The 24,585-nt window shown below is 41.9% G+C and overlaps 1 protein-coding gene across 1 annotated transcript; it reads right to left on the minus strand.

The window, feature by feature from the left end:
• Nucleotides 1-180: 180 nt before the first annotated feature.
• On the minus strand, nucleotides 181-14,624 carry LOC120026120 (iron-sulfur cluster assembly scaffold protein IscU-like). The gene is made up of 5 exons (XM_038970943.1): nucleotides 14,514-14,624; nucleotides 1,628-1,741; nucleotides 1,264-1,374; nucleotides 1,003-1,081; nucleotides 181-863 (listed from the first exon to the last, which is right to left on the minus strand). The coding sequence occupies exons 1-5, from the start codon at nucleotides 14,613-14,615 to the stop codon at nucleotides 772-774; spliced, it is 498 nt and encodes a 165-aa protein (XP_038826871.1). The 5' UTR covers nucleotides 14,616-14,624; the 3' UTR covers nucleotides 181-771.
• Between the last annotated feature and the right edge of the window lie 9,961 nt (nucleotides 14,625-24,585).

The following is a 24,585-nucleotide window of genomic DNA, read 5'->3' on the forward strand; positions in this document are numbered from 1 at the left end:
TATCTGAATGTATGAAGTCACACATGTAACATGGCTGTATGCCAATGCTGCCATCTAGTGGAGAAATACAGCACTTCAATTTATCTGATAGTATACACACACCATCTGACAAATACCAGGTAATACCGAAAAGCTGGTTAGACTTTAAATGACTAAAACAAAAAGACAGACATGCCATACTACTTACGTATTACTTTATTACTTTCCATTAAAACCAGGAATTATGTCTGAAATGTCACCAATCAAAATAGATACCTTGATAGTTTGCTACCATTTTACATCTTCCGCATTGCATTTCATCATTGCCTTTAAACCATTAGTACAGGAGTGTTGATGGAATACTAAGACAGCCTTAGAAGTTTTATTCAATACTTCCACCACTGCATCCAGAATCAGTTCCCAATGGAACACACCCATACCATGGCAAAATACTCAAGCACAAAAAACAAGCAAACTCCTGTACACTCGACTCACTTTACATTTTTCACTCCTGAAAATAAGGCTAACTTTGTACCAATCACCCGATCAGTGCCCTTCAAATGTGCGTTAATGTGACAGGCTGGAGCAAGATCAGAAAAACATAATGCCACAGGGGCTTGGTGTGTACACTGTGCCATCTATGTATGTTGTATGGGTGGACATAACGTGAACTAATTTAAGGTGCACCATATATAGAAGGATGGTGGAGTGGGGATCCAGGACTATACTTTGAGTGTCCCCTTGGTAGTAGGGTGCAGGACACTGGTGTTCAGGATAACATTGGCAAAGCCCTCAGTTGCTGGCTTTGACCGCCTCAATCTTGCCATCCTGTTGTTTGAGACGGTAGTCATGGAGGGCAGCTTTGATGGCATCCTCAGCCAGCACTGGAGAAAAGGGCACAGTCAGGAATTTCAAATGGTTTTTAAAATTAGGTTTTAAAAAACCAGATGGTTTAGAATTGCCCAACTTGTTCTTTCCCAACGGTCTAACAGTCTTAGATATTAGACTGAAATAAGAGCTTACTAGAGCAGTGAAGTTTGACCGGTGGAAGACAGAGCTCTTTGGCAATATCCGTGTTCTGTATGGTCAGTGCTTCCTCAATCTGAAAGCCAAGCGAGCAACATTCCATCAACCAAGAAATAAACTCCATCCAACCATGATATGTAACAAAAGGAACAAACAAGCAGCGTGGCGGAAAAGTCTTGAATTGAGAAATGCAACATTCAGACAGAACAGTGAAACAGGAAGCAGAGGAAGTGTCATGGGTGCAGAATGTTCACTCACAGATTTGCCCTTCACCCACTCTGTTACCAGGGAGCTGGAGGCGATGGCTGAGCCGCAGCCAAACGTCTTGAACCTGGCGTCCACAATCTTCCCATGATCGTCTACCTCAATCTGCAGAAAGGAAAGGAGTCACTTTATTCAATGGTGACTTTTGTTCAAAAATGAATTCATAAACAATGAGTCACGTTACTGAACACATATGCTTGGTAACTAAATAGAGCATGCCGCTTCTCCGTAAACCCTCTGTGTTGACACTTTTGGAATACAGTAAATGGCGACTTCATTCAAAATCCCAGGCCATTGGAGGTTCCTGTGAGGTGGACTTGGTGAAACAGGGAGTAATCAGGACAGGGGACCGACGTACCTGCAGTTTCATCACATCTCCACAAGCTGGGGCACCCACCAAGCCTGTACCCACATTCTTGGAGGTCTTGTCCAGGGAGCCAACATTCCTTGGGTTCTCATAGTGGTCCACTACCTAAAAATTGGAAAAAGGAAGGAAATGTCATGGTTAGTCATCATATTGTTGATTCCACTTAATTCACAATTATGATTACCCCCTCTTGGGAACGTGCCCTGCTGCAGTTACAAACATTCACATAACAGCATCCGTAATCACAGTCCAACTGTCTCCCAAAAAAGCAGGCTCAAGGCTGAGAGGCCTCTTGCATTGCCGTTATGTAACAAGTTGACGTTACGTAAGGCAAATTAAAATAAACAGATTAGGACAGGGCTCCACTGCTCACAACAGTAATTCCTGTTGCAACCTCCCTCCCCCCAGATGTAATAGCCATGATGCGGAGTCATTCTCTACACTAAATGCTGGGAACAAAGCTTTTGACGAGATCATTATGAGGATTGTCTGAATATCCTAAAATATCAGGGCCTCGTTTCCCAGAGCCTGAGTAGCATTAAGATCATTGTTTCTCAAAACCATAGTTACTAAAGTTGCACTTGAACACTTATTTACCTCAGACCACTCATAGAATAGCTAAGTGTATCGTTAGATGCTTGTTTTTGCCATTCCGTCACTTTATACACAAAAGAGCTCCGCTAAACAAAGACTCTTATGTCTCTCTGGAACTGCCGATAACTTCATTCTGAAGTTAACTACAAATATGTATTTGCAATTGTAACAAATAAGCGAAGGATAAGACAATGCTTCAAATGAAAACCATGGCTGAAAGACAAACATATTTGAAAAATACAGGCCTATGTTCATTCAATTTAATAATATTTTTCTAATTCTAGGCTGTCAAATTTTGCCTCAATTTATTTAATGATGTGCAACATGTGCGCAAATTTTGATTTAGTGCATTATAGGGTAAGCATTTAGAATGAGCCACCTCAATTTGCAGCCATTGGTGGTAATAAACTCATCAAAAAGAAACATCCCTTTTTCAGGACCCTGTCTTTCAAAGAGTTACTTGGATTTTCACGGATTAACTTCAGATCTTCATTGTAAAGGGTTTAAACACTGTTTCCCCATGCTTGTTCAATGAACCATAAACAATGAACATGCGGAACGGTCGTTAAGACACTAAGGTCACAGTTATGAAAACTTGGGACACTAAAGAGGCATTTCTACTGACTCTGAAAAACACCAAAAGGAAGATGCTCATCTGCTTGAACGTGTCTTAGGCATGCTGCAAGGAGGCATGAGGACTGCTGATGTAGCCAGAGGAATAAATTGCAATGTCCGTACTGTGAGACGCCTAAGACAGCGCTACAGGGAGACAGGATGGACAGCTGATCTTCCTCGCAGTGGCAGACCACGTGTAACCCCTGCACAGGATCGGTACATCCGAATATCACACCTGCAGGACAGGTACAGGATGGCAACAACAACTGCCCGAGTTACACCAGGAACGCATAATCCCGCCATCAGTGCTCAAACTGTCCGGAATAGGCTGGACTGAGGGCTTGTAGGCAACAACGTCGCCTATGTGCACAAACCCACCGTCGCTGGACCAGACAGGACTGGCAAAAAGTGCTCTTCACTGACGAGTTACGATTTTGTCTCACCGGGGGTGATGGTCGGATTCGCGTTTATCGTTGAAGGAATGAGCGTTAGACCGAGACCTGTACTCTGGAGCGAGATCGATTTGGAGGTGGAGGGTCCGTCATGGTCTGGGGCGGTGTGTCACAGCAGCGTCGGACTGAGCTTGTTGTCATTGCAGGCAATCTCAACGCTGTGCGTTACAGGGAAGACATCATCCTCCCTCATGTGGTACCCTGCCTGCAGGCTCTTCCTGACATGACCCTCCAGCATGACAATTCCACCAGCCATACCTCGTTCTGTGCGTCATTTCCTGCAAGACAGGAATGTCAGTGTTCTGCCATGGCCAGCGAAGAGCCCGGATCTCAATCCCATTGAGCATGTCTGGGACCTGTTGGATCGGAGGGTGAGGACTAGGGCCATTCCCTCCAGAAATGTCCGGGAACTTGCAGGTGCCTTGGTGGAAGAGTGGGGTTACATCTCACAGCAAGAACTGTCAAATCTGGTGCAGTCCATGAGGAGGAGATGCACTGCAGTACTTAATGCAGCTGGTGGCCACACCAGATACTGACTGTTACTTTTGACCCCCCCCCCCCTTTGTTCAGGGACACATCATTCCATTTGTTAGTCACATCTGTGGAACTTGTTCAGTTTATGTCTGTTGAATCTTGTCATGTTCATACAAATATTTACACATGTAAATATGCTGAAAATAAAAGCAGTTGACATTTATTTTTTTGCTGAGTTTCTAAGAGCCCATCTGTCGTCAGTATTGTGGAATAGCTCTGGTAAGAATTGAATGGCGAAAGCTGATCAGAGAGCAGCGCTCCTTTTCTTTTGATCCCATCAGTATCAACGCATGGTCTAAACGCAATTAGCGAACGTTCTCTCTACTTGCTTGTTTGGGAAACACTTAGTTGCATCGTAAATAACGACGCATGATTATCTGGTATGATCATCGTAATGCTTAAGTTACAAAGCAACTGGGTAAATGAGGCCCTGGTGAGTTTGATAGGGGCCAGTTGGTACTGATAACAGTTGAATTATTCAACTGTTAAGTTAAATGTCACATGCACAAGTACAGTGAAATGCCTTTCTTGCAAACTCTAAACCCAACAATGCAGTAATCAATAACAGTGTAATACTAAAAACATCAGGTAGAACAAAAAAAAGAAATAAAAATAAAGAACATGAGAAAGCAAGCAAGCATACTATACAGGGTCAGTCAGTTCCAGTACCATATTTACAATGTACAGGAATGATAGAGGTAGATATGTATAGGGGTTTTGATTAGGCCTAGCCCAAATCTCGTCACATATCTGTGGGAGCAGCCGGAAATGACTGAGCTTATGTTTCTTTTGGCCAAAACAGGCTTTGTAAACATTCCAGTACACTGTCTATGAGCTATTCATGCAGTATGTTCAGAATGAGTTATGAAATGCTAGCCTTAAAAAAAAAAAAAAAAAATTAAAGGACAATTCCACAAAATAGATTTTATTCTCATGATTATGCACTTCAGTATAGTAGCTACATGGATATTGTTAGCCCAATATCGGACTAAAGGAGCCTAACGTTACTCCTTACATGTTCTGTTTAAAAAGGTGAATTGGCTCGAAGCCAAAAAAGCCATCTAAAACGTGAATAGATTGTCTATTGCAGTGTCGGTTCTAAAAACAAATCCCTCTACTTTCATTTCACAAATGCAAAATATACAGTTACGATACACTGTTTTCCCCAACCTGAGCTGTGTTCGAATACTCATACTAACTGCACGAACAGTACTATTTGTGACATGAATTGAGTATATAGTATGCTTATTGGTCATAGTTAGTATGCCAAAAGTTCCCAGATGTCGTACCAAATTCACCAAAAATATGAGGTACACACGCAGAGGACATGAATGCAATTCTTCAGGAAATGGGCGTGGCTTCAGTGTTTTCAGATTTAAAGAAAAATGGCGGAAGATATGCAGCCGAAGTACAACGAGAGCGGATACAAATTCATTGCTTTAACTAATTATGACAAATATTAAGAAAATATTGAGCAATGTAATAACTTTTCAAATAAGTTACCTTGCACGTTATGTTGGCTGCGCTGTTAGCTACGCTGTCCTTACGAACCACACAGCATATCATTACAGCAGTATGTACCGGTATGTTAGCTAGCTACTTATACATCAAACTTGCCAGTATATTAACTATAGGCTAACTACCAAACATTTGACTTAATCTCATATTTCTTAGCTAAAATGGTATAGTCATTGTGTGTTGTCAATGGACAGTCGGGTGCTTTCGTAAATTCACTCTGGCTATCTACTCCAATTTCAGAGCACTCGCCTGAGTGTACCAGAGCGCAGAATAACACCCGTTGAATATGGCCAGTGTCAGTAAACGTTGGGGGGGGGGGGCATAATTAAATTGTTGCCAGCAGCACAGTTACCAACGCTCTGGATAACATGAAAACTACCTAACCAGCTCTGCTAGGGCGAGTACAATGGTCAGAGTGGTCTCATGTGTGTCTGGAAATAGCTAGGAAGCTAGCCAACATTAGCTTGGGTGCTTTTTTATTTTACCTTTATTTAACCAGGTAGGCCAGTACAACTGCGACCTGACCAAGATCAAGCAAAGCAGTGCAACAAAAACAACGACACCGGGTAAACAAACATACAGTCAATAACACAATAGAAAAATCTGTATACAGTGTGTGCAAATGATGTAAGGAGGGAAGGCAATAAATAGGCCAATAGTGGCGAAGTAATTATAATTTAGCAATTTACACTGGAGTGATATGTGCAAGTAGAAATACTGGTGTGCAAAAGAGCAAAAACAAATATGGGAATGAGGTAAGTAGTTGGTTGGATGGGCTATTTACAGCTGCAGCGATCGGTAAGCTGCTGACAGCTGACACTTAAAGTTAGCGAGGGAGATATAATTCTCCAACTTCAGCAGAGAACTGGAAGGAAAGGCGGCCAACGGAGGTGTTGGCTTTGGGGATGACCAGTGAAATATACCTGCTGGAGCACGTGCTACGGGTGGGTATTGCTATGGTGACCAGTGAGCTGAGATATGGCGGAGCTATACCTAGCAAAGACTTAGATGACCTGGAGCCAGTGGGTTTGGCGACGAATATGTAGCGAGGACCAGCCAACGAGAGCATACAGGTCGCAGTGGTGGGTAGTATATGGGGCTTTGTTGACAAATTGGATGCAGTCTGAGTGTTGGAGGCTATTTTGTAAATGACATCGCCGAAGGACTGGTAGGACAGTCAGTTTTACGAGGGTATGTTTGGCACCATGAGTGAAGGCTTTGTTTGCGAAATAGGAAGCCGAGTCTAGATTTTACTTTGGATTGGAGACGCTTAATGTGAGTATGGAAGGAGAGTTTAGTCTAGCCAGAAACCTTGGTATTTATAGTTGTCCACATATTCTAAGTCAGAACCGTCCAGAAATGTGATGCTAGTCGGGAAGCGATCGGTTGAAGAGCATGAATTTTGTTTTACTAGAATTTAAGAACAGTTGAAGGCCACGGAAGGAGCGTTGTATGGTGTTGAAGCTCGTTTGGAGGTTTGTTAACACAGTGTCCAAAGAAGGGCCAGATGTATACAGAATGGTGTCGTCTGCATAGAGGTGGATCAGAGAATCACCAGCAGCAAGAGCAACATCATTGATATATACAGAGAAAAGAGATGGCCGGAGAATTGAACCTTGTGGCACCCCCATAGAGACTGCCAGAGGTCCGGACAACAGGCCCTCCGATTTGACACACTGAACTCTGAGAAGTAGTTGGTGAACCAGGTGAGGCAACTGATAAGAATACGGTGATTGACAGAGTCGAAAGCCTTGGCCGGGTCGATGAAGACGGCTGCACAGTACTGTCTTTAATCAATGGTGGTTATGATATCGTTTAGGACCTTGAGCGTGGCTGAGGTGCACCCGTGACCAGATTGCATAGCAGAGAAGGTATTCGAAATGGTCGGTGGCCACTTGGCTTTCGAAGACTTTAGAAAGGCAGGGCAGGATGGATATAGGTCTGTAACAGTTTGGGTCTAGAATAGAGGTCGACCGATTATGATTTTTCAACGCCAATACTGATTATTGGAGGACCAAAAAAAGCAAATATCGATTAAAATCGTCCGTTTTTAGCCTCCCGGGTGGCGCAGTCTAGGGTCTAGGGCACTGCATCTCAGCTCTAGCTGCACCACCAGAAACTCTGGGTTTGCGCCCAGGCTCTGTCGCAGCCGGCCGCGACCGGGAGGTCCGTGGGGCGACACACAATCGGCCTAGCGTCGTCCGGGTTAGGGAGGGTTTGGCCGGTAGGGATATCCTTGTCTCATCGCGCACCAGCGACTCCTGTGGCGGGCCGGGCGCAGTGCGTGCTAACCAAGGGAGCCGGGTGCACAGTGTTTCCTCCAACACATTGGTGCGGCTGGCTTCCGGGTTGGAGGCGCGCTGTGTTAAGAAGCAGAGCGGCTTGATTGAGTTGTGTTTCGGGGGACGCATGGCTTTCGACCTTCGTCTCTCCCGAGCCCGTACGGGAGTTGTAGCGACGAGACAAGATAGTAATTACTAGTAATTGGATACCACGAAAACTGGGGAGAAAGGGGTAAAATGTTGTTATATAATTTGTAATAATGACAATTACAACAATACTGAATGACCACTCATTTTAAATTAATATAATAAATACAAATCTATTTAGTCTCAAATAATGAAACATGTTCAATTTGGTTTAAATAATGCAGAAACAGAGAAGAAAGTAAAAGTGCAACACGTGCCATGTAAAAAAGCTAACGTTTAAGTTCCTTGCTCAGATCATATGAAAGCTGGTGGTTCTTTTTAACATGCGTCTTCATTATTCCCAGTTAAGAAGTTTTAGGTTGTAGTTATTATAGGAATATTTCTCTATACCATTTGCATTTCATATACCTTTGACTATTGGATGTTCTTATAGGCACTATCATATTGCCAGCCTAATCTCGGGAGTTGATAGGCTTGAAGTCATAAACAGCGCTGTGCTTCAAGCATTGCGAAGAGCTGCTGGCAAACACACGAAAGTGCTGTTTGAATGAATGCTTACGAGCCTGCTGCTGCCTACCACCGCTCAGTCAGACTGCTCTACCAAATCATAGACTTAACACAGAAATACGAGCCTTAAATCATTAATATGGTCAAATACGGAAACTATCATTTCGAAAACAAAATGTTTATTCTTTCAGTGAAATATGGAACGATTCCATATTTTAGCTAACAGGTGGCATCCCTAAGTCATAATAACAGGTGTCATAATTATGTACAATTCTGGCAAATTAATGACGGTCTTTGTTAGGAATAAATGGTCTTCAGTTTGCAACAAGCCAGGCGGCCAAAAATGCTGCATATACCCTGACTGCTTGCACGGAACGCAAGAGAAGTTACACAATTTCCCTAGTTAAAAGAAATTCATGTTAGCAGGCAATATTAACTAAATATGCATGTTTAAAAATGTATACTTGTGTATTGATTTTAAAGAAAGGCATTGATGTTTAGGTACACATTGGTGCAGCGACAGTGCTTTTTTCACAAATGCGCTTGTTAAATCATCACCCGTTTGGCGAAGTAGGCTGTGATTCGATGAGAAATTAACAGGTACCGCATTGACTATATGCAACGCAGGACAAGCTAGATAAACTAGTAATATCAACCATGTGTAGTTAACTAGTGATTATGTTAAGATTGATTGTTTTTTATAAGATACGTTTAATGCTAGCTAGCAACTTAACTTGCAGATTGTTATGAAAACGGCCCTAATTAAAATCAGTCGACCTCTAATAGACACACCCCGTTTTAATAAATAAATGCAGCTATATGTAGGCTACTGATCTTGTCTGATGCTTTAAGCACTGAATAAAAATTAAGACACCAATTACTAAAAAGAGTGCCAGAGAGCAATATAGCCTACCCAGAAAAGAAAAAAAAAACATGTTCCACACCCTCCTCCACTGCTGGCCTTAAATTCTGCCGCTATGCCCCTGAAGTTGCCAGTAATAGGCTACACCAGCGGTCGGCAACCTTTTCCATTTGGAGTGGCAAGTTATCGTACCATTTATACAGATCTGCGTACCAGTTATGAATTATTTATTTTTTGTACTTATACCCCTTTTTCATGATAGCCAATTGGTAGTTAGTCTTGTCCCATCGCTGCAACTCCCCTACGGATTTGGGAGAGGCGAAGGTTGAGAGCCATGCGTCCTCCAAAACATGACCCTGCCAAGCTACACTACTTGCTTAACCTGGAAGCCAGCCGCACCAATGTGTTGGAGGAAACTCCGTCCAGCTGGCAACCGAAGTCAGCTTGCAGGCACCCGGCCCACCACAAGGAGTCACTAGAGTGCGATGGGACAAGGAATTCCCAGCTGGCCAAACCCTCCCCTAACCCAGGTGCGTTTCCTTACTCAAGATTGACAGGAGCGCTTCAAATAAGATAATGAATAATTTGGCAACTTGTAAATGGCATTAAATAAACAAAAATGTGTTTCTCACAATTGTAGCCTAAGTTGTGCACTCTGCAAACAACGTGTCTAGTACAATGAGAACAGTAAAACTAATAATATTGAATAGATTAAACAGAAATTACTGTTAGCAAACAAACATTGTAGAACTAAACTCCGCAATGGCCTCCGCAATGCATTAGTCCACTCAGAGAGGTGTCTCGTGTGCCATAAATAATATATACCGTACCTCTCCAAAGTCTTGACACCTACTCATTCAAGGGTTTTTATTTTTTTTACTACTAGAATAATAGTGAAGACGTCTATCATTTGTTTTTCCACAGGACAATGACCCAACACACCTCCAGGCTGTGTACGGGCTATTTGACCAAGAAGGAGAGTGATGGAGTGCTGCATCAGATGACCTGGCCTCCACAAATCACCCAACCTCAACCCAATTGAGATGGTTTGGGATGAGTTGGACCGCAGAGTGAAGGAAAAGCAGCCAACAAGTGCTCAGCATATGTGGCAACTCCAAGACTGTTGGAAAAGCATTCCTCATGATGCAGGTTGAGAGAATGCCAAGAGTGCGCAAAGCTATCAAGGCAATGGGTGGCTACTTTGAAGAATCTAAAATACTTTTGGGGGTTACTACATGATTCCATAGGTGTTATTTCTTAATTTTGATGTCTTCACTATTCTACAGTGTAGAAAATAGTAAAAATAAAGAAAAACCCTGAGTAGGTATCCAAACTTTGGACTGGTACTGTATGCCACTGCTCAACAAAATAAACTATAAAACATCTTGGGTCGACCTTATCACCTAACTGGGGTCAGCCCTAACAAAGAATGATTGCAAAATCTTTGAGATCCTCTCCGGTATATCGTGAGAGTTCCTTTCCTTTCAATTGCTGGAATAAACCCCTTACTGCTGATAAATGAGTTCTGCCTGATTCCTCAAACAAGTTTCCAACAATGCTAAGCAGTTGCAAAGTAGCAAGTAGTTGCTAATTAGCTAAAATGCTAAAGTTGTCCGTGACGAGATTCGAACACACAACCTTTGCGTTAACTATGTAACCATACATATACTAATTTGAGTGTAACGGATTTACATTTACTGCGGTTCTAACACAGTTGCAGCCAACAGTATTTGAGTGACAACATGTTTGTGGAGTCCATTTACAGAACAGGTCTGTTCCGTCTTTTCCATTAACACGCGCTGTAACATGGACATATGGCTGTGTCGGAACACTAACCCTATAAGTGTGTGTGTATTAATTGTATTTTATTTTTTCCTCAATGATTATTTCTATGCTTCCAAAACCGTACCGCAAGTGATCCTGTTAAGCCAAAAATCACAGAGACGCCATCAATTTGCATGCGAGAGTAGAGCATCAATTCGCATACACTGCATAGCATATGCCAACTGTCATGAGAATCCATAATAAACAGTAATATTTGTTATGTTCGCTATATAGCCCCTTGTCAATTATTGTTGTGTTCCTTTTGACCCATCTTAAAAATGTCCTACCGGATGCACCGTACCTGCTTCCTGTTAGTGGCTCACCAAGGTGAGGAGAGTTGTAGCTAATACAACCTAGCAGTTTATAGAGAATTTAGCTAGTCTCGTTCATTCTACATAACAGTATTCTCTTGGGAGTTCCTTGAGTTTCCAAGCCGTAGCCTGCCTTGGCTATATGCCTGTGCTCAAAATCAACAAAGGTAGGTATATAATACAAAGGTATTGTTTTCAAATATGTGTTATTGGCACTGGCAGCTAAACTTAAGTGATAATGCCCAAGAAGCCAGTGTTGAGGATATTGGCACGGGTATTGTTAGGCCTGAGACTAACTGAAGTAATTAGAGTAAAAACAAATATTTTGTCATATGGTCTCATACCACAGCTGTCAGCCACTCAGCATTCTGGGCTGGAACCACCCAGTTTATAATTAAGCAATACGGCACGGGGGAGGGTGGTATATGGCCAATATACCACAGCTAAGGGCTGTTCTTAGGCACGACGCATCCTACACACAGCCCTTAGCCGTGGTATATACCACAAACCCCCGGTTTAGCACTCAAGTCTTAGCACTCAAGTCCCAAGTCAAGACAGGCAAGTCCAAGTCAAGTATCAAGTCCTAAACAAGTCATAATGTGCTCTTCACCAAATGTAATACCATTTCAAATTTTTAACATTCGTAATAGTTAGTATATTACATTTACGCAAATCATGAATGCTTTTAAAAATATCTATACATTTATCACTTTCCAAATAAACATATTTCCATGGAAACACATGGGTTCTCATGAGAAAGACCCCCCCCCCCCAAAAGTGATCGACTATCGAGGATCGCAATCGTGCGATGTACACAATCGCCCAACCTTACACACACACACACACTCTCTCTCTCTCTTTGTGGTTACAGTAGACTAATGCATGTCTATAGTTTAAGGAACAGCAGTAACATCAGGCAGGATTTAGGCTACCAACTGCCTAGCCAGTTGTAGCTTAATCTTGGGTGCAATGATCACGTTCCCGCACTGACTGAGTGGAGGCTCATTGATTTAACGTTATGTTTGCCTACATGATACACTAGTAAAGTAATAAAATATAGCTTTCGGCTATATTAGCCACGACTTAACGAAATTGTTGCGCCTCCGTCTAATTTTCTTCCTGCATGTTTTGCAAGTTGCAACCCGTTTTGTTGATAATTTATTTCCAAAAATAATAATTTTGGGTATCTTTCCAAGGGCTCCATCTGAATTCACCCGCCGACATTCCTCTGCACTGCCACGCTCAACTTTTTCTCAGCTGGCACAATTTGATTGGCTGCTGTCCGATTCAAACTGTAATCCATTAAATGAAGAGTTGATGCGCTGCACACTTTTTTAAAATAGCATATTTTTTTTTATATTTGGGCTTGGGGAGGGTATCAAGTCATAAGTCGTAAGTCATAAGGCTCAAGTCGAGTCACGAGTCATTGGTGTTAAAGTCAGTCGAGTTGCAAGTCATCATACTTGTGACTTGAGTCTGACTAGAGTCCAAGTCATGTGACTCGAGTCCACACCTCTGCCCCCTCGTGTTTTATTGCTACATATACACTTTAATTATGTCACAAATCCATACCTAACAATGCACAAACTGACTATTTTCTGGCAATTTACCCGCTCACTTTCGCGTCGACGCGAGAAAAACAGGTTTCCTTTCTAATTTGAAGCGCATACACGCTCGTAAAAAAACATTTAAAAAAAAACACTAATTTGGGCTTCAATGTTCAGACCGAGCGTTTAAAACTCCACCTTACAGAAACGGCCTTCGTCCAATAACTTGTGTAATGGAATGGAACTGAATAATGATCAAGGGATAGGATGTGTCCTCTAACACACATCTAATGTTGGTCAACAGAAACCGAGTTACTGTGTAATTGTTATTTCAGAGTCTGTAATAAAGATCCAAAATCAATGAAAATGCGTATTGCCAGGGCTACCACTATGGATGCCGCTTCACTGCATGTCACTTGCGTAAATAAATTAGCTAGTTAGGTACCTGTTACCAAAATAGCTGTGGAATTAGCTAACAGCTCAGGACGGAACAGATTAACCGTCAAGTAGCACTTGTCTCACTCGACATGCTGCTGTACATAAATTGTATTGGCAGGAAAAAAAAAACGAACATGTTAAATTACAGTTAACTAGCTAACGTTACCGTTAGAGTATTCTAACGCTTCGAACACACCGACTGTGTTTTGCGTTTCGATACACCAGAAGTACATTCATTTCCAATGGAACGCTGCATTTGCCTTGCAGCATTGCGTTGCAGAGGCAGTTGCAGTGCGTTCTGTGTGGTGCATACGTTCGATTACAGTATGCATCAAATTGTATGAGTGGACTTGACAGAAAGTAACAAAATATGAATGTAGATTTTTTTTTTGCACACATTCAGTAAAAATGTGGGATTACATAAAAACAGTTTGATTGCATAATTTCTTTACATTTTTTATTTATTTGCCAAGTATATTATTTATTCGATGACATCCTCAAATTAATTGTGAGAGCCTATAATATAATTTCCCTCCAAAATGCAGTTTTGGCGCAAAATGCAATAATAAATAGTCAAGATAGGCAGAGTAGGCTCTTTCAACAATGAGACCAACGTTGAGGAAGGTGGTCTTGATCGCGCTGTTGGGCCGGGACCAGCCCCGCCGAAAGCTAGCTAACGCTAACTAGCCACATCTAGCACAAGCTCACTACTAAACTGACCTGGCAATCCTACTATCGTGGACACTTGTCTCCAAGCAGCATTTTTTGTGTTTATGTCCCTGTAGCTGTCAGCAGTTGTGTCAAAAAGACACGGTTTTGAGGATACTGCGAAAATGATTCTCTCCTCCATGTGTCCAACCGCATGCGACCATTTGCAAAAGGTACCTGCATCAGTATAGTTGCCTAGCTGCGCAAAATGTTATGCAGCAGTGATGCAATGACGCAGTCGGTGTGTTCGAAGCGTAAGTTAATAATAGGCAAGGCATGTGACGCATGTTACCTAAGCTACAGCTTTCTTTAATGAATATGTTTCAACTAGCTAACGTGATAATGACAAATACATAGCAGTTCATCAATGCTACCTTCGCTTCTGGGCAAGTTCAGTTCCCTAATATAGGTAGTTAACCTACTAAATTAGTTGCCTAACGTTACTGCGCCAAGCCATTCACGTTGATGGAGTTAACGACATCAACAGTGAAACATGGTTGAGTTTATCAGCTATCAAACACAGCTAGTTATTTTTTACCTTCTTGTGGTAGGCGGCTTGGGCTTTATATTCCGGGGAAGAAAGCCTTTTGATCACAACAAGAGGGGTGATGCACTTCTTTGCTGCTACTAGACCCGCCATGTTCACGGTTTGTCTGAAATGACGCACTCTGAAACCATGCGAGCGAGCGCCTACCTTTATGGTGCTTTCAAGACAACTGTGAACTCTGAAAAATACGAGGTGAAATCATGACGTCTTTTTGTTTTATTTGTATTTTTAATTTAACTAGGCAAATCCGTTAAGAACAAACTCGTATTTACAATGAAGTCAAAAGAGCTCCTGCGGGAACGGGGGCTGCGATTAAAAATAAAATACGAATATAGGACAAAACACACATCAGGACAAGAGAGACCTAAGACGACAACATAGCATGGCAGCAACACAACATGACAACAACATGGTAGCAGCACAAAACATGGTACAAACATTATTGGGCACAGTTAACAACACAAAGGGCAAGAAGGTTGCCATTGAATGTAGAGATGGAGACAAAACGGTCCAGTTTGAGTGTTTTTTGGAGCTCGTTCCAGTCGCTAGCTGCAGTGAACTGAAAAGAGGAGCGATCCAGGGATGTGTGTGATTTGGGGACCTTTAACAGAATGTGACTGGCAGAACGGGTATTGTATGTGGAGGATGAGGGCTGCAGTAGGTATCTCAGATAGGGGGGAGTGAGGCCTAAGAGGGCTTTATAAATAAGCATCAACCAGTGGGTCTTGCAAAGGGTATACAGAGATGACCAGTTTACAGAGGATTATAGAGTGCAGTGATGTGTCATATAAGGAGCATTGGTGGCAAATCTGATGGGCAAATGGTAAAGAACATCTAGCCGCTCAAGAGCACCCTTACCTGCCGATCTATAAATTACACCTCCCTAATCTAGCATTGTTCGGATGGTCATCTGAATCAGGGTTAGTTTGGCAGCTGTGGTGAACGAGGATCGATCACGATAGAGGAAACCAAGTCTAGATTTAACCTTAGCCTGCAGCTTTGATATGTGCTGAGAGAAGGACAGTGTACCGTCTAGCCATACTCACAAGTACTTGTATGAGCTCTAAACCCTCAAAGGTAGTAATCACACCGGTGGGAGATGGGCATTCTTCTTACCAAACCACATTACCTTTGTTTTGGAGCTGTTCAAGACAAGGTTAAGGGCAGAGAAAGCTTGTTGGACACTAAGAAAGCTTTGTTGTAGAGCGTTAAACACAAAATCCAGGGAGGGGCCAGCTGAGTATAAGACTGTATCATCTGCATATAAATGAATGAGAGAGCTTCCTACTGCTTCAACTATGTTGTTGATGTAAATTGAGAAGAGCGTGGGGCCTAGGATCAAGCCTTGGGGTACTCCCTTGGTGACAGGCAGTGGCTGAGACAGCAGATGTTCTGACTTTATACACTGCACTCAGAGAGATAGTTAGCAAACCAGGCCAAAGACCCCTCAGAAACACCAATACTCCTTAGCTGGCCCACAATAATGGAATGGTCTACCGTATCAAAAGCTTTGGCCAAGTCAATAAAAATAGCAGCTCAACATTGGTTAGAATCAAGTGCAATCGTGACATCATTTAGGACCTTTAAGGTTGCAGTGACACACTCATAACCTGAGTGGAAACCAGATTGCATACCCAAGAGAATACTATAGACATCAAGAAAGCCAGTCAGTTGATTATTGACAAGTTTTTCCAACACTTTTGATAAACAGGGCAAAATAGAAATGGGCCTATAACAGTTAGGATCAGCTTGATTTCGGCCTTTAAATAAAGGATGCACCATGGCTACCTTCCAAGCAATGGGAACCTCCCCAGAGAGGAGAGACAGGTTAAAAAGGTCAGAGATAGGATTGGCGATGTTAGGTGCAGCAACCTTAAAGAAGAAAGGGTCTAAACCATCTGAACCCGATGTTATTTTGTGGTCAAGTTTAAGGCGCTCCTTTAGCACCTCGGACTCAGTGACCGCCTGCAGGGAGAAAAGCGGTAGGAGCATCAGGGATAGTCACATTAGAAGGGGTAGGAGATGAGGAAATGTTGGACGGGCAAGGAGGCATGGCAGAGTAAAATAATAATCCTGACTTAATGAACTGGTGATTAAAGAGCTCAGCCATGTGCTCCTTGTCAGTAACAACCACATCATCAACATTAAGGGACATGGGCAGCTGTGATGAGAAGGGTTTATTCTCCAGGTCTTTAACCCTTTTCCAGAAGTTCTTGGGGTTAGACCCACCGAGAGAGAACTGCTCCTTAAAGTAACTAACTTTGACCTTCCGGATAGCCTGAGTGGACTTATTTCTAATTTGCATGAACAAGAGTGCCAAGCCATTTGCCAAATATAATTCTTGAAGTGGAGTAACTCTGCCAGATCACGGTCGAACCAGGGGCTGAACCTGTTTTTTTATTCTAATTTTCTTTATGGGTGCATATTTGTTAAGGATACCACTGAAAATATCTTCAACAGGGGGGATCAAGCTGATTCTATACTAATTTACAGAAGCCAGATCAAGAAGGAAGGCTTGCTCATTAAAGTTTTTTAGCAGTGTCTATGATAAGTCAGGACAGGTTTTTTCACTGAGCAGAAAACACCAGACTGATACCTATCAGGATTATTTGTAAGGATAACATCAAGGAGAGTAGCCTTTTATGGGTGTTTGGAGTCATACCTTGTGGGATTGGTAATAATCTGAGAAAGATTTAGGGAGTCCAATTGCTTTAGGACTTGGTCAGGTGGTTTAAGCATGTCCCAGTTTAGGTCACCTATCAGGACATATTCAGACTTAGTGTAAGGCGCCAGGAGAGAGCTTAGGGCATTTAGGGTACAGGCCGGTGCTGCAATAGTCAACAAAGAGTTATTTGAAAGTTTAATGCGTAAAACCAGCAAATCAAATTGTTTGGGGACAGACTTGGTGGAGACAACCAAGCACTGAAGTGTTCCTTGGTAAAGATTGCCACTCCACCACCTTTGGAAGATCTGTCTTGCCGAAAAAGGTTATTACCAGAAAGGTTAACGTCAGTGTTCAGTGTTCAAAACACATTCTTAATCACGTCTCAGTAATGACCAACACATCTAAATTGGAGCTGTGAACCCACACTTTCAAATGATCAATTTTAGGCAATAAGCTTCTAGGCAGGTAGTCTAGTGGTTAGAGCGTTGGGCCAGTAACCGAAAGGTTGCTAGATCAAATCCCCAAGCTGACAAGGTAAAAATCTGTTGTTTTGCCCCTGAACAAGGCAGTTAACCCACTGTTCCATGGCTGTCATTGTAAATAAGAATTTGTTCTTAACTGACTTGCCTAGTTAACTTCACTAGGGTAGGGGGCAGCATTCGGAATTTTGGATGAAATGCATGCCCAATTTAAACTGCCTGCTTCTCGGGCCCAGAAGATATGATATGCATATAACTGGTAGATTTGGATAGAAAACACTCTAAAGTTTCCAAAACAGTTCAAATAATGTCTGAGTATAACAGAACTGATTTGGCAGGCGAAAACCTGAGAAAAATCCATTCAGGAAGTCGTTTCTTTGTTGGTTTTGTAGTTTTCTATTCAATGCCATTACAGTATCCATTGACTTAGGACTCAATCTGCCGTTTCTATGCCTTCCACTAGATGTCAACAGTCTTTAGAAATAGTTTCAGGCTTGTATTCTGAAAAATGAGGGAATAAGAGCATTCGGAATGACTTGACGCTAAAGTGTCACAGAGCTTTTTCATGCGCTCGACAGAGAGAGAGCAATTCTTGTTTACCTTTTAAATTGACGACGTTATTGTCCGGTTGAAATATTATTGATTATTTAGGCTAAAAACAACCTTAGGATTGAATATAAACATCGTTTGACATGTTTCTATGAACTTTACGGATACAATTTGGATTTTTTTCAACTTCCTGTTTTGACTGTGTTTGAGCCTGTGGATTACTGAAGAAAACGCGCGAACAAAACGGAGGTTTTTGTATATAAAGAGACTTTATCGAACAAAAGAAACATTTATTGAGTAAATGAATGTCTGCTGAGTGCAACCATATGAAGATCATCAAAGGTAAGGGATTCATTTTATCTCTATTTCTGAATCTGACTCTGTTCTACTTGGCTGGTTACTGTGCTCCCATACTTCTTTACGGACACTGGGCAACCAGGCGACTTCTAAAACATGTAGTAAGGTCTTCAGTTTTCCTAGAGGACCCCCTAGAAGGTTGTCATGAAAGTAGTGTAGGAAACTGGAGATCAGTGCCTGGGAACAACCAATGGGTACTTTGCCCCATCATCCTTCAAGGGAACTCTACAATAGAGGGTGCCTCGCTGGTCTTTAAACCTGATGTGTTCTGATCTGCTGTCCATATTGGTGTTATTTTGAGCTGTTGTCAAGGAAGATGTCAAGGAAGTGAGTTTGTGTTTATACAGGACCTCCCGCCCCCACCTACCGTCAACCAATCATGTCAATGCGGAGCTATACAGAGCGCTACGCTTTGCTACAAAATTTGGGAGGCACACGGCGATGCAGTACGGAGCTCAATTTGGCCTCTGCATACCTCCGGGGCCTCCACTGTTGCATCACACCCTCCATACGGAGCCTCTGACCACATTTTTGGATCAAGCATAAATTGGCGTTTGGGATAAATTGAGTTAGGCGAGATGTAGTTGAACACCCAGGAGAAGGCAGAGTGGTCTGTATACACTTCAAACTCCACTCCTTTAAGGTAGTGCCTCAGAGGTATATTAGTTACATTCCAATCTGCAGATACCTCTGGAGGCATAGGAAATCACCTTCTCTCCTTTTGGGGTCTGGGTTAAGATTGGCATCTGTGTTAAGATGGCCCCCAGCCCCACTTCACTTGTTGAAAGGGTAAGGAGAGGGTCGGCTGAACTAACACAGCTGGGTCTTGCAAGGCACCCTTCAGAGCATCCACACTGGCCTGTCTTTGCTCTGTCCACTTCCATTCTACGCCATTCAGCTGGTTTAAAGGTGCTTCCAGGTCAGCAAAAAGTGGGATAAACTTGTGATACCAGCCAGCTAACACCAAAAACCTCTGGAGAGACTGTCTTTGGGGGTTGGATAGTCTTTCATTGCCTGTGTCTTGGTCGATCTCAACGCCTTTCCCTGACACTACTGTGATGTGGTGAGGTTGGACCCAGGTGCAGAGAAGAGACCAAACGAGGAATCAGTGGTTAAGGATAAACATAAATATTTACTGATAAACAGTAGCCGCAGGATCACAGTACACTGGAAAAAACAACAAACACTAAGGCTGCGGTCCAAACACTTAAAAGACACACCCTATCCCCTCAGCCCTCAAATTAAGTGGACACTTCTGATGACGTATCATGACGTCTGATGAGTATACACTTGCATGCAAGAGGCAAGGGAGGAAGGAATGATTTTTAAATGGACCGCTCTCGCCCTGAAATTCATCCCTCCATTCATCCCACGATGAATGTGTTTTCAGCTACCGGTTGCTTGTGGGTGCTCCCGAGTGGCGCAGCGGTCTAAGGCACTGCATCTCAGTGCAAGAGGCATCACTGCAGTCCCTGGTTCAAATCCAGGCTGCATCACATCCGGCCGTGATTGGGAGTCCCATAGGGCGGCGCACAATTGGCCCAGAGTTGTCAGGGTTTGGCCTGGGTAGGCCGTCATTGTAAATAAGAATTTGTCCTTAACTGACTTGCCTAGTTAAATAAAGGTTACATTTTTTTTTTTAAATATGCGCTACAGTCAATTATGATTACATGTCTACTTATATTAACTATATAATTATTAATATACACCTACTGTATAATAGCTAGAAAATTAATTCGCTAACGTTAGCCTGCCTAGCTGGAACTTCTGAAGGAAACATTTTTATTTCTACAATTTCCCAAAAAATAACCAAACAAAAACATATTTACTTTTTATGAGACATGTTTGTGCCGTCACGTGCATTAGTAGCACAATTTCTAATTTATTCACATTTGTTTTTACTTACACTTGTATGTTGACATCTCCATTGATGTTGTTTTTTAGTTTTGGCAGACTAATCTTAGCAGATGTACAATTGTCGCAAATTTAATTATGGGGAGTTTCAGGCCCCGGAGTGAACATAATTGTACACTCACAAACTCGACTAAAAACGATGGCTGAGGGGCTTACGTTGCAAACTTCCCTTTCCTGGCTAATCATTTGGACCGCCCTCCAAGATGGTGACGGGGATTCCCCCAAGGGCATAAGGCGAGGGTAAGTGGACGAGGGTGTGTCTTTTATGAGTTTGACCCGCAGCCTGTTTCTCAAAAACTCACTCAGCACACTATAAACAATTCAAGCTTCTGCAAAGGAAACCAGAAAACACACCTCTTTTAACAGGGAAATAATAATGAGTAATAGGACACACCTGAGTGTCATTAATGTCTCTAGGATGGTCTCTGCCGCCCTCTGGTGACAGGTGGAACCATGACAACTACATGTCCAAGGAACTTCAGTTGAGACTTGCAGAAGTGAAATATTCTTTACATACAATTCCTGGTCTACCCTTTTAACCTTTATTTAGATGACCATGTATGTTTTTCACTTTAGGCTAATTTAGAAAGGCCTATATATGTAACAGTTGTTACAACTGTGTTATTAGTTAGATTTGTTAGAGACAAATTGCTGATGAATTTGTTTTGCACAACGCCCCTCATTTTGAAGCCACACAAACGACTTCTAGGATGGAAGTTTCAGACTGAATGTATTCAGTGATGATAGAGCAGCTGAATTAAATTCAGGTTGAGTCATCAGGCAAGAATTATACTACCCTGTGTTTGTCTTCAGGGCTCATTCCTAACGTTTGGAAATATTGGCTGAATATTGCTAGAATAAAAAGTTATATCAAAGGAAAGCCATGCACTTTCCTGTCATTCACTGGGATTAGTCTAAAAGCTCCTCCTATACTGTCACGCACATGATAATGCTGCGTTCATCTCCGACTTCTTCTGATTTCAGTGCGTTCAAGACAACTGGGAACTCTGAAAAAAAACATCCCGGACTGGGAAAAATCATTTTGGACGGTCATTCAACTCGGAAGTCCAACTTCTAGAGCTCCGACTTTCCAACCTGAAGATCACAGACATTTTGCTCTCGTAAAAGCCTGGGTTTTCTGCACATTAACACAATTTTTATTTATTTAATTTATTTAACCTTTATTTAACCTCTCTTGGGTATGTGGGACGTTAGCGTCCCATCTCTTCAACAGCCAGTGAAACTGGAAAACAAAACATATTTTACATAGGTTTAAAGATGAAGGTCTTGTGAATCCAACCACGGTGTCAGATTTAAAAAATGCTTTACGGCGAAAGCATACCTTACGATTATTTGAGAACATAGCCCACTAGACAATTCATTACAAACATAAAGTCCTGCACCAACAGTATAAAGCAGACAACAAGAAACCATCGGGTTATCACCGAGGTTAACAAACCAGGAAACTGATGGATCTGATGGAACCGTTTCCACCCAGTAAGAACAACAGAAATGTATACCTGCTGGTTATATCATCAAGTGGTTCGAGATGTTCCCTCTGAGGGACAGCAAAACACACCATATCACCAAGATCCTGAATGAGGAGATCTTTACCTGGTTGGGGTCCCCCGATTTCTTGTGTCCGACCGGGGTCTCCAATTCACCGGCCAGCTGCTCTCTGAATTACAGTATGAGTCCTGGGGGATCACTCAAAAGCTCAGACCCAGCTACCACCCACAGACTAACCTTACTGAACAGGTGAAAATATCATCTGTAAACATTGTAATATATTTGTATTTTATTTCTAAGTGTTTTTTGTTGCATTTAAAACATTTATTTTTGGGGGTTTTGAATGCTCTATGGTTTGATCACTATCATGTGGTCTTGACTCTGTTGCAAGATCGTGATGAAAAGTTTATTTTGGCTTGATAGCTATATTTTTGTTTAAAACTTCATCGGGATAGGGGGCAGCATTTCGACTTTGAACAAATTGCGTGCCCAAACGAAATTTCCTCCTACTCTGTCCCAGAAGGTAATACATGCATATTATTATTACTATTGTATAGAAAACACTCTGAAGTTTCTAAAACTGTTTGAATTATTTCTGTAAGTATAACAGAACTCATTTGGCAGACAAAAACCTGAGAAGAGGTCAAAACAGGAAATGAGAATTCGATTTTCAAAACAGTGCCAAATGGTACCCCTTGTAGATATGGCTGAACAAACACTGCCTAGGGCTTCCACTAGATGTCGTCGTCTTTAGATTTTAGTCTTATTATTCTACTATAAAGGAGGGGCTCATAGGAGCTGTTCTAGTGAGTGGTCGTCAGAATCTTCCAGTCACTTTTGGCGCGCTCACGAGAGAGAGTGCTCTCGTTCCAATGCTCTTTCTTCAGACAATGAAATTCTCCGGTTGGATCCTTATTGATGATTAATGTAAAACACATACTAAATATGGATTGCAAACATCATTTGACCTGTTTCTACGACCTGTAACGGAACTTTTTGAGTTTTTGTCTGGAAGGATTGTTCGTGCGTCATGAAAATGGATTCCTGGGATGAACATGCTAACAACAAGTGGCTAAATGATGGGCTTTATGGAACTTTTCAGTCATTTATTGTCGATCTGGGAAACCTGGGAGTGCCTTCTGATGAAGTTATTCGAAGGTAAGTGCATATTTATAGTGTTTTTGTAGCTTTTGTTGACGCCAAAATGGTGACTATTTCTTTGGCTGGTTTGGGCTCTGGGCCCCGTTCTCAGATAAATCTTTTTCCGTAAAGTTTATTTTGAAATCTGACACAGCGGTTGCATAGAGGATAAGTTTATCTTTAATTATATGAATAACACTTGCATCTTTTATCAATGTTTATTATGAGTATTTCTGCAATCGCCGTGTTAGAATTCTAAAAATAACTTCATTACGATATGCAGTTTACGTTATGGCGAGAGCGTGCCCAAAACCTGGCCGCAAACTACTAGTACAACATGTTCGACAGATATATGAAATAACATCATAAAATGGGTCCTACTTTTGATGATCTTTCATCAGAATGTTGTACAAGGGGTCCTTTGTCGGGAACAATCGTTGTTTGGATTTAGAATGTCCTCTTCTCCAGTCAATTAGCACGGAAAGCTAGCAAAGTGGCGCTAAGTTCTCCTTCGTGAACAAACGCAGACAACGCAACACGCCTAACGTCCCGAAAAAATTTCAATAATCTAATAAAACTATATTGATAAAACATACTTTACGATGATATTGTCACATGTATCAAATAAAATCAAAGCCGGAGATATTAGTCGTCTATAACGACAGTTGTACAGAAGGCAAAACCAGGTCCCTTCACGCGCTCTCCAGAAAACAGGAAACTGGTGACACGTCATACAAAGAGCATTTATTCGAGCCCAGATCAAGTTATACACTCAATTTCTTCTCTCACTGCCTGTCGACATCTAGTGGAAGACGTATGAAGTGCATGTATTCTAATAAATATCAAGGACCTTTATAGGCAGGCCCTAGAAGAGAGCATCGATTTCAGATTTTCCACTTCCTGTCAGGAAGTTTGCTGCAAAATGAGTTCTGTTTTACTCACAGATATAATTCAAACGGTTTTAGAAACTAGAGAGTTTTCTATCCAATAGTAATAATAATATGCATATTGTACGAGCAAGAATTGAGTACGAGGCCGTTTGAAATGGGCACCTTTTATCCGGCTACTCAATACTGCCCCTGCAGCCCAAACAGGTTAACACCTGTGAAATTTATCAGCTTCTTTACGAAATATTTTGCGAACTTCATGACAGTAGCTAACGCAAGGGGCTACAGTCGTGGCCAAAAGTTTTGAGAATGACACATATTAATTTTCACAAAGTTTGCTGCTTCAGTGTCTTTAGATATTTTTGTCAGATGTTACTATGGAATACTGAAGTATAATTACAAGCATTTCATAAGTGTCAAAGGCTTTTATTGACAATTACATGAAGTTGATGCAAAGAGTCAATATTTGCAGTGTTGACCCTTCTTTTTCAAGACCTCTGCAATCTGGTATATCTGGCATGCTGTCAATTAACTTCTGGGCCACATCCTGACTGATGGCAGCC

This window comes from Salvelinus namaycush, chromosome 31 (genome assembly GCF_016432855.1).
Source record: "Salvelinus namaycush isolate Seneca chromosome 31, SaNama_1.0, whole genome shotgun sequence".
NCBI lineage: Eukaryota > Metazoa > Chordata > Actinopteri > Salmoniformes > Salmonidae > Salvelinus > Salvelinus namaycush.